This window comes from Acipenser ruthenus, chromosome 47 (assembly GCF_902713425.1).
Source record: "Acipenser ruthenus chromosome 47, fAciRut3.2 maternal haplotype, whole genome shotgun sequence".
Classification (NCBI taxonomy): domain Eukaryota; kingdom Metazoa; phylum Chordata; class Actinopteri; order Acipenseriformes; family Acipenseridae; genus Acipenser; species Acipenser ruthenus.
In genome coordinates this window covers 8217004-8228283 of record NC_081235.1, presented here as the reverse complement: position 1 = coordinate 8228283, position 11280 = coordinate 8217004, and the positions used below count along the sequence as shown (strand labels likewise).

The following is an 11280-nucleotide window of genomic DNA, read 5'->3' as shown; positions in this document are numbered from 1 at the left end:
TATCTTCCAAATGCTGCACTTTTCTAATTCAGTTTTCATGAATTCGTTTTATTTCAAGTAACGCCGAACAATGACTAAAAGTAAAACAATCTTGATCAAAAGTTTTAGACGCTGATTTTAATTGGTTCACTGTTTCTTCAGCTGTTTGTACTGACCACATTAATAGAAACCACTAGATCTTTTGCAGATGAGCTACTGAAAGAGCCATGTAACTGAATCCAGGACACGCATTTTATTCATACAAACTGGGTTTATTTGTAAAAAAAAAATGTTTTTTTTAATAATAACAAATTATACCAGCAATTTGTTTTCTTTATATGTCGTGTGTTTAAGTATATATGGCAGGGGTCCCCAACCCAGGTCCTGGAGAGCCCCAATCCTGCAGGTTTGCTAGCTGTCTTTACAGTAACTGAGAGCTCGGTTGAAATGTAAACCAGAAGACCCTGTAGCTCTCCAAGACCAGGGTTTGAGACTCGTGATATATGGGATCAACCTACACAGAAATGCCATTTGTTTCTTAATACATATCAACACTGTCTTTGTATACAAGGAATACGAAACAACATCAAATCAGAAACAGATGTCCATCTAGAAGAAAAAGCCAGGACACCGTGTCTCCACAAAGAGTATTTACAACACAAGGCAGCAATAAGGACGCATGTCGATTTTTCTTGTTCTTCATTTGAAAAATGGATCTCGCAGGTTTTTACGATTGTGGTTATGTGGCTGCTCTTGACATTCACTGGTGAACTGCAGTGTCGCTTTTATTTCACAAAAAAAACAAAACAAAACAATAGCCTAACCCTTTACCGCTGTACATCAGGGAATTTCACATCTTTGATTGATACAATCATTATGTATCCAAACTCACATACGGTGGAGGTAATTTCCTATCCACTAATCCAATTGCCTGCAATACTTTAAACTAACTATCACAAGTGGTTTCCCCCACATGTTGTTCAGCATTCCCCTCCAGAGTTACTGCAGTTAACTAAAGAATTTCTGCTGCCCAGACCCAGTTCTGTAACCCATACTACACCAGCACAGTGGTGCTCCCGTCCCTAATTGCAGGGTTTAACGAGTATGAATTCCAATTAACTTTACCACACACGGAGGGATCTTTCTTTAAGGCAGACAGACAGGCTTCATATGTAATCAGCTAAAGCCTTTGTTACTTATGCATTTACGGCATGTTCCTTCACAGTATCATTTCAATAGGTTCTGGGCGCTTGTACTGATGCACAGAGGTTATTGTTCATTTGATGGAACGTATTCACAGAAGCAGAAAAGCGTTACACTTTGATGATGCCAGGGGCTTCAGCTGGACGGTTTTCTCGGCCCGTTTTGGTAAGATCACCGTCACGCTTGTCCATAGTGCTTTGTTTGAGACCTGCTCCCTCAGGGACGCATGGACTCCACGCGTGTCAGCTTTCTCCGCAGCGACGTGGTCATCATGGGGTACATGCTCATGATGGAGGCCCGGGTCCTTCCCAGATCGGGGTACACCCTCCTCAGGACAGCCCTCCGAAACAGGATGTACACCCAGGGGTCGAGGATCTGGTTCCAGGTGACGAGCCGGATGTAGATCAGAAGGTTCACCTGCATTGTCTTGTTGGAAACCGTCGACTTGTTCGACGCTGCTGTTTGGGCAACGAAGATCTGCAGGGAAGTAGAGAGCAACGGTGGAGGTTACTGAACTGGAAAACTTAATTTCATCGGGCTTGTTTAAAAACATTGTGGGCTCGGCTGACTTTCTCCAGTGCAACATTTTTAACCTTAACCTTTGGTGTATATTTGAAGTGGGATGCTCCATTCCTAGTTGTGTAAACTGAACTGCACTTTGAACAATCGGTAATCAAACTGCTCCTTGCTTTTCAGTTTTCTACAGTTATAATTGGTTTATCCCTTACAGAACAGCTGCAGTTAGTTTGTAGAAACCGGGAAAACCCCGGGAGTGTGGGTGCAAGTTTAGCAACAAATGAGATTTCCTGAGAGCGGAGGATGCCTGCAGTTGTCAGAATTGCAGTATACCTTGTAGGAGTTTAATGAAGGTCTACCAAGGTATTAAGCATTGCATCTCAGCATAGGCAAGCATGGTAAAGAACAAAGAGAACATGATAAGGCTTTGTACAAAGCATGATAGAAGTATTGTCTGCAAGAGCACCTCGATTCTGGCCACGGAACCCCCTGCCATTGGTCTTCACTCTATGCCAATTGTACTGAAATGTGTGGTGGTTTCATTATGTGGGCAAATGCCTAATAGGGTTAAGCTGAGACTACCAAAGCTCATTTCACTGGAAGGCATAGAGGATAAGCCTGCTCTCACCCCCCCCCCGGTACAGTGCTCATTTATTAAACAGCTGGTTATAAAACCCAGAACCTTCTGTCTAGCAGGCAGACTGAGGCTCCTATATGGGAAGCATTTTACAGTTAGAAGTCCCTGCAGCACAGTATAGTAAAGTATGCTCTGGGAATGAGTGTGGTTGTTTTAGTTCTGAAGGATATCTAGCAACAGAGCAGGACATAATGCTGTTTTCCTGTTCCTCCTGTTCTGTCCAGCTAGCAGATAAACTCCAGCCCCAGTGTTATCAGCATGGCTCAGGCACAGGAATGATGTGGACGGAGGACCTTATATGATCAGGAAGGAAATATAAACAGCTGACACAGTCTTGTGCACCAAGGCTTTGATGGTTATATTCAGAAACAAAACTCAGCCAACTTTCTCAATGCATTCGGTAATTCAAATGCATTTTTACACGATCATACGATAGGGCATGGTGTATGTTATGAAACTGTATATCCTAGTGGTTTCCGAGCACTAAAATACACCATTTATATCCTACTGCCCGATCCTGCAGTTCTGTCTTTAGCTGTCTAAGCTAAATCCTTGTTGCGTGGTGGTTGTTTGTGAGGTGTTCTGAAGGACACACATTCCACTCATTTGACTTGTGAACTTTTTTAACCTGCTCCCCCACTGCTACACAAGTTCAAGCACTTCAGCTGAACAGGATGTTTAGATGAATATTTACTACAACAACAAAATTGTTTACAGAGATATTTTGGCTGGATATTTTGCTGTCATAACTGAATCTAAACTCTGAGCACAGGAATAAATAAATATCCTTAATTATTTGTGTACGCCCTTCTAAGTTCGTTATGCAAATAAATGCAGCTTTCATGCAATTCTGTAATGCAGAACCCCCATCTTCTTAACAGCAATCTGCATGGTGTATCCCTTCGGAATAATTTCAACGCCTTGCATCCTTATTATGTGTGATCAGTGCTGTCCACGGTGGCCCTATACTCTGCTGACTGGTATTGCCATGATGTGCAAGTATCTAAGAACAGCACCTTTTGTATTTAAGAGATCTCATAAGGGGGAACTTACCAATAGTGGACACCAGCAGACTGAAGCGATGACCATAATGCCCAACAGCTGGACCATCATCTCCACCTCGTGGTCCCTCCTGCGCTGCACGGACTCCCGATCGCAGCACACCTTGAAGAGCGTCACCACGCTGACGGTGTTGAGGAGGATGGACACGACGATGGAGAGCAGCCCCACCAGGGAGAAGATCAAGGAGAACACCTGGTCCACAGGCTCTGGTGTGATGCTGAAAAAACACCAGGACTTTGGGTACTGCAGCTTGTAGTGGCCCAAACCCATGATGGGCAAGATCCCGATGAAGCAAGCAAACGCCAGGACCAAAAGCACGGTGCACAAGGCCCGCCGTTTGGACATGTTGGAGGACCTGGAGAAGGGTCTGTTAATCCCCATGAACCGCTCGATGGCCATGGTGGCTCCCAACAGCAATGGACAAAGCCCAAAGAAGACCATGGACAAGCCCATGAAGTTGCAAAGGTGGCAGTTGGGATCCACCTCTTCCCAGATGAATTCATTGTAATGGTAGGTGAGGACAATGGAGCCTGTCACCAGCAGACCGGCAAAATCAGTGACCACCAGGCCGCAGAGGAAGATGAGGAAGGAGGAGCGAGAGCGGCTCTGGGTTCTCCGGTAGGCTCCCAGGAGCACGCAGAAAGCAAAGAAGTTGGAGGTGAGGCCGAGGCCGGAGAAGATGGTGGAGAACAAATGGGAAGTGATGGTATTGTTCAATCTGACTATGGGAGGAAACCTGGTGGAGAAACAGAGGCCTGAAGTAGTGTTGTTTAAAGAGGTATATCCATCCATGACTGAAGAATCCAGGTCTTATTTTTAAAAAGTTGAAAAAAAAAGGGAAATAACACCAAGTCTTTTGCACGGGTTAATCTGAAAAACAAAAACATGAGATTCACATTTATATTTATAATAACACTCCAACAGAAAACTAGAAACATCTTTTAATGAGGTCTGAGAAAACAGAGGCATTAAAGGGTACATAAGGATCTATTTATTTTATTGTGTTACATGTTCCCATACGTTGCTACAACTGTTTACATAAGGTGTGTGCATTTCCCATCACACCACGTATGTGAGCATGAGGATGATGGGAAATGTAGTTATTAGGGGTCCATGCAGGTACATGGGAAGCTATCTTGAGGCAGGGAATGCAATTTAAAAGTTTAAAAAGTGGTAAAAAAATAAATAAATAAAACAATACATACACCTTACGTAAACAGTTGTAGCAACACATGGGAACATGTAACACAATAAAATAAAAGGTCCTTATGTACCCTTTAACCTACTAAACAAAGCCTGCCTTGCAAACATGGAATAAACATGCATTGTAATGTCCACTGACAGGCCAGGATGCAGGCACTTTAGGGTTAATTACTGTACTTCATGAGAAATCACTGATTAGCAAAAACATTTCCTCTGCCCATAACTTGAATGTTTGTAACACTCTGCAGTTGAACTACACAAACAAAAGCTGCATTAATAAAGCACTACAAAAATAACAGAAATTGGGGGCTATCGTCGTTCATGTGTAATTAGGTTGAAATGAATAACAGGATGCAATATATTTAACTACTCAAAATGCAAACCAAGGGCCTGACTGCCTCATTAGTGAACTTGAAACTATACTAAGCTTATCTTGGTTTCTGTGTACAGGTTGCTTTCTCATGCATATAATTCCATACAGTGTGCAGCTGCTTTATTGTACCACACCCAGAGAGAAAATCTCTCCAACTCCCTTTTCTGTGTGTAACGGGCAGTGCTGCGTGATACACGGCCGTTACGGATTCTGTCCCCTGACAGTGTGATGAGGCTACAAGCTCTCAAACCACGAACGCAGACGAGCCCCGGCTCTTTTGCATTGTGGTTAAGACGCTTGCTTGCGGAGCACGGTGGCCACACTTTGTATATTGCTGCGTATTATACCTAAGTAATGTGCAATCGACACCATGTGAAATCAAATGACTGCCAGTCACTGCACTGAAAACGTGATGATCACATATTATATAGGCACTGGGATGAAGGTCTAAGTGGCACAAGTCATTTATGTCAAGTTGTTAATAATTAGGAGGCTGTGTGGTCCAGTGGTTAAAGAAACGGGCTTGTAACCAGAAGGTCGCCGATTCAAATCCCACCTCAGCCACTGACTCATTGTGTGACCCTGAGCAAGTCACTTAACCTCCATGTGCTCTGTCTTTCGGGTGAGACGTAATTGTAAGTGACTCTACAGCTGATGCATAGTTCACACACCCTAGTCTCTGTAAGTCGCCTTGGATAAAGGCGTCTGCTAAATAAACAAATAATAATAATTGTACTGGGGCAAATGCTCAGAAAGAAGATAACATCAATAGGGCATGACTGGTCCACCCAGCCTTGGTTCAGGGTATTTTTTTCTAAACAGGAAACTAGAAACAGAAGGAATCGTTCTGAAATTGTGTTTACTTTCCTGGCATCCTCTTCCCTTGAGAATTCGTAAGGATTCAAACATGAATGAAATCATTCAGGAAATAAATATTGTGAAAAGTTACTGCTCCGTAATCACGCTGCGTTTTGTTAAACTAAACACAATGTTTTTTTGTTTTTTTCAACGAATGCTGTTCTATGTCTTGGTGACGAATGCTATTGTAGCCTGGTATATACAACCTGTCACAAAAATGCAGGATTCAAATATCAAATAAAAATATCAAATAAAAAAAATAGGAGGCACTTTTGCACACAGAGAATTGTGAGGGTCTGGAACCAACTCCCCAGTAATGTTGTTGAAGCTGACACCCTGGGATCCTTCAAGAAGCTGCTTGATGAGATTCTGGGATCAATAAGCTACTAACAACCAAACGAGCAAGATGGGCTGAATGGGGCCTCCTCTCGTTTGGAAACTTTCTGATGTTCTTATGTTCTTTTGTAAACTTTCTTATGTTCTTATGTTCTTCTTAAATGAGGAGAATTTGAACAGGCTCACATTGAGAAGCGTCTTTGTGCTGTGATAAACTCATTGCTGTCAGCAGCACGAACGTGTGGGGAAGCAGTCTGAAAGGCAAACAGAATGCAAAGTTATATGGTCAAAAGTGTAAAGTATAAATCAAAGGAGGTTATGGTTTGTATAACGCTGCAGTGGTGAGACTGCACTTGGAATAAAGTGTTCAATTGGGGTTACATTGTGTATCGTTGGAGTGAGTCCAGCACAGAGCAACCAGACTCATCCCAGGGCTTAAGGACTGTTCTGAAGATGGGGCTGATGGATTAGGAGGAAAACGACTGAGACAATCTTAAACAGATTTGACGAAATGAACCCCAACCCACACTTGTGACAGAGGACACAGCTGGAAATGATACAAGTGGAGGCTATGAGACTTATTTACACAGAGTGTGGTGAGCTTATTTGTTATTTGTTTTAACCAATATTCAGATCAGAGTCACACAGCTGTGTTCAATAAACACAGAATTGCTTGACAGATGCATTATCTCGTAAAGGAGGGAAGGACTTTTAAACACAGCACTTTTCATACAGCCCAAAGACTAGTACCCTTACATGACACCTTATAATAATGAACAGGTGGAGTCTTATCTACCAGGTGTATGCTGCTGGCAGCTGTCATGCTAAATGTAAAATATCCAGCTACTACAAAAAATCAAACAAGTGGTGTCGTGTGTGTTTTCATTGCTGTGGATTTGTTAAACGGATTGACTGTTATCGGATTAACTGTTATACTTTATAGGCTGTTAACTCATTATTAGGGTTGGTTCAACGTGTTACGAGAATTAGCTCATTTTTTTTTTATTTATTGGAAAGATGAGGAGATTCATGTACTGCTGATTTCTAGAAGCCTTTGAATTTATAATGACAGTGTGCTATTCTAATTGAATTATTATTATTATTATTATTATTATTATTATTATTATTATTATTATTATTATTATTATTATTATTATGTCGCTTCTTATTGTGTGTTGGCACAACGGTCTAATAAATATAAACCAAAGGGCTAGAACTTCCAGCTGCTCTTGTTGCTTTTGTTTTTGTGATCCAATTTTACAGGACTTACCAGCAAAGATATTTTAAAAAACATGTGCTTGCTGTATAAGGTAACATCCTGTAAAACGTGACATGTCTCTATTAACTTTTCTCCTGTCCGATGATACAGACATACTGTACATTTTTCTCAGATTACACACAGTCTATTGCTATGATACAGTTTGTTTATTTTCCCAGACCCTCCAATCTTTTCAAAGCCAAAGAAAACTGCACAACTATTTAGAAATCTATTATATGCTAACAGAAACTAAACATAATAATCTGTATTTTATTGATGCAGTAGAAAATTGCTGTTTTACAACAGTTAATATGATAACCAATTATTGACCATAAATAAACGGTCAATGAATCACTCTGGTGCCCTATCTGGAGCTTAATGTATTATATTACTATGCACTTGCATGCTTTCAGTTGCACTTAAAGGGTACTGTGAATAATCTACAGATTTAGTTGCTTGCTTGTGAATAATGGACGTTCTTGATGTGTTGATTATTGAGGATTTATTACCTCGTTTGCCGATCTCTTTTTTCTATCTGTTATTCATTGTTTTGTTTTTGTGTGTGATCTATTTAGAAATCTGTATTGGAAAACATTATTCTATTTGTATATATTTCTCTTCCATCGGAGTATGTTTAAAAACACAAGGTTTGATTCTCAAAGCGAGTCTGAAATGAAAAAAAAACACCAATTACAATCGCAACAGCTGCTTTCACAGGCCCTGTATATCACTTGTCATCAAGACTGGTGCTAATTGGGAGTCAAGATGTTAGTTAGAAAAAGTACAAAAACAAAAACATTAAGAGTACTTCAAAGTCCCGTAAGTTAAATATCTGACATGTTTATTTCTGGTTTGGTAAGATATTGGATGGCTTTTCCTTTCTTAAACAAAATAGTATTAAAAAGCCAGGTAGTTTTTATCACGCGTGGGGGTCGACATTCATTGCATGAATGCCTTACCCAAACTTCAGAGGGTCAACCACTAGAGTTTGACAGAAGCATGCCAGGAGGGGAGCATCAAAAGGTTGGCTTCCACCTTCAAGGGGCCAGTCTTTGATCCCCACCAGACGGTCACCTCCGTAATCTGAAGCACGAGGCTGTTTCATCTCCTGAGAAAGTCAAATTCCTGAATCTGGTGATGTGTGAGGCTCAATGAAACTTCTAATCTGGTTCGTTTACACTGTTTACTTTCAGTCTACACAGACTTTACAGATTCCAGTCGCCCTGGATAAGGGCGTCTGCTAAGAAATAAATAACAATAATAAATAATAATAATAAACGTTTAAACATTATCAAAAGCTAGGCAAATATAATGTTTAGACAGTAGCTGGACAGTAACTTAATATCCCTTTAAGAACTATTATCTGATACACTAGACATGTACTGTAGCAGTCTAGCTGGCAGAATTGAATTTATACTAATGGATAACAGGATTATTTTTTGGTTTACACATTATAGAAATCAGTACCTTATGAGCACATGGTAAAATAAACCTAATGACTAGGCATTTCCAGTAAATCCTAAAACGCCCCACATGTTTTAACCTGGCGGTCTGTTTTCAATCCGAGAGGAACTGTTTCAAAAGTATTTTAAACCTGTCACGTCAGGGGGCAATAGTTTGTTGGCTATTGACTGCCAGATGTTCCTTTTATAGCGTTACTGTGTAAGCAGGGCATCTGATTTGAGGTGTTTTACCAAGACTTTTCTACTCCAAAAATTGATGCCTGTTAAGCCATTAGTGTACAGGGGCGCTGGAACTAGGGGTGCTGGTGGCTTTGCATGGCTTCCATCATAAACAGGGGTTACAGTTCTGTTCAATGGCTTTCAGCATCCCCACTATAAAAATTGTTCCAGCGCCTCTGTTCGTGTATTCACAACTGAGAAACGCGTTAACAGTAAGATTGGCTGTTTGATTGAGCAGTTAGGAGTGTAACTGGTAATACAGAAGTTGCAATTACCCTTCCTTGACGCGATTTGTAAATGCATGCTTAGCATTACGCTTTCATTACAGAGCACAAAGCTTAGTATGGCGCCTGGCTAAATTGCAAAGATCGGGTTCAGATAACCTAATTAGGAAGCTGAGGTAAAGACCTCGGGTTCACATTTTGTAATCAGACACTTAATACGGTTTTATGACCTTTTTGTGTGTGTGTGTTTGATGTTTTTGAATACATTCACATGCTTTCATCAATGTTTATTTATTATTTATTAATTTTTTTTTTCATTTTTTGGTACACTGTAATTCTTATTAAAAATAACTTAAATGTCAGTAAATTCTCTCTTTTTTTTAAACTCGGAAATGTGGCGTCGAGCGTTCCTCAGCTATGTTTCGATTTTCAGCCTTTAAATTTCAGCCGCTACATTGCTGAGCAGAGGAATGTGAAATATATTCAATTTATATTCTACTGCGTTCCCTTTGCAGAAGTACATTCAATTGCAAATTCGTTTACAAGAACGTTCTATAAATATTAGTAGTGGAGTGTTTAGCCATTATTACACATCAAAACCAAATGTTTAACCATTATATCCCATAACCTGTAAAGCATACGCTGCTGTACGTGCCGATGCATGCAACATGGAGTTCCATCTAATAACACACATACGTGTTAATATAGCTATGTTACATATTTAAGTTTGACATAAAGATACACTATACCGAATAATATGTTGTATACACATTCACATTATATATAGACATACCTGTATTATTATAACAGCTACTCGAGTTGCTTAGCTTAGTTCATTCTGACAATGCCAATGCAATTGTAAAGAATTTGAATTAATTTCAACCAAAAAAAAGCTGAATATTATTTCGTGGACTAACGGACTCAAATGCTGACTGTAATAAAATAGACAATGTGCTAGTAAGTTACACATACTGTAAAAGGATACCATAGTCAGCATGCCCCAGCTGAAGCAATACAACCACAAACACCCGCTAAACCCTGGCTGCTTACGCACGGTTAAACTCGTGTTTTATTTCTCGTGTGAGCCTGCTTTGTGTCACCTTGTCACGCACTCAAAGTCCATTTGTGTTCATAAAATACTTTTTACATTAGCAGTAAATAAAACAACAACACGCGTGTTCTAAAGCTGTAGCGCTTTACTTGTGTATATGCTGTCTACTTTATTTTGTAATTTAAGAAAACGTACCTTTTCTTCCTCTTTCTTTCTTTTTTTTCGGAGAGTAAGAGTTGTGCCTTTTTTCAAGCAACAGTGAAAAAGCAGCGCCGAGAAATAGGTTAATGAAGCGACGCTTTTATCTGATTTTGAAGTCCCTTACATTTCAGTTGAGTTTTGCTCTTCCACTATCTCTGGGGTCCACCTCTCTCTCTCTCTCTCTCTCTCTCTCTCTCTCTCTCTCTCTCTCTCTCTCTCTCTCTCTCTCTCTCTCTCTCTCTCTCTCTCTCTCTCTCTCTCTCTCTCAGGGGTGGGTTCAGTTATAGCTCTACAAAGTGCTTATCCTCGTTCTCCAAAACTCAAGTATGCACGATGGTGGGAGGTCGGAAATAGTAATTGAGGACAATTTTAACGAGCAAAGCGTATTGCCAAAAAGTATGTGTAGGACCCCCCTAACACAATAACTGTCACCACACACAGCAGGACATCTAGTAGGCCTACTCTCATCTAATAAAAATTGGTAATGCAAATACAGTACAAAGAGTGTGACACATTATTAGGCAGTTCAAGTAAAACGATATTTCAAAATATCCTTTTTAAAAGTACAGAACCTGTTCTCCGGTGTGATCGGTTTACACACGCACACACACACACACACACACATATATATATACACACATATAGACAGACAGACAGATGGGTGGATATACTAGTTACACAGCTAACCCCACTAAAG

At 40.3% G+C, this 11280-nt stretch overlaps 1 protein-coding gene across 2 annotated transcripts; it reads right to left on the bottom strand.

Moving 5' to 3' along the window:
* Positions 1-230: 230 nt before the first annotated feature.
* Positions 231-10772, bottom strand: LOC117966162 (thromboxane A2 receptor-like). Of its 2 annotated transcripts, XM_034911693.2 has the most exons (4): positions 10578-10772; positions 6354-6421; positions 3389-4267; positions 231-1659 (listed from the first exon to the last, which is right to left on the bottom strand). In XM_034911693.2, the coding sequence occupies exons 3-4, from the start codon at positions 4187-4189 to the stop codon at positions 1399-1401; spliced, it is 1062 nt and encodes a 353-aa protein (XP_034767584.2). In that variant the 5' UTR covers positions 4190-4267; positions 6354-6421; positions 10578-10772; the 3' UTR covers positions 231-1398. The 2 variants fall into 2 exon arrangements, with proteins under 2 accessions (XP_034767584.2, XP_034767583.2); XM_034911692.2 differs by lacking the exon at positions 6354-6421.
* Between the last annotated feature and the right edge of the window lie 508 nt (positions 10773-11280).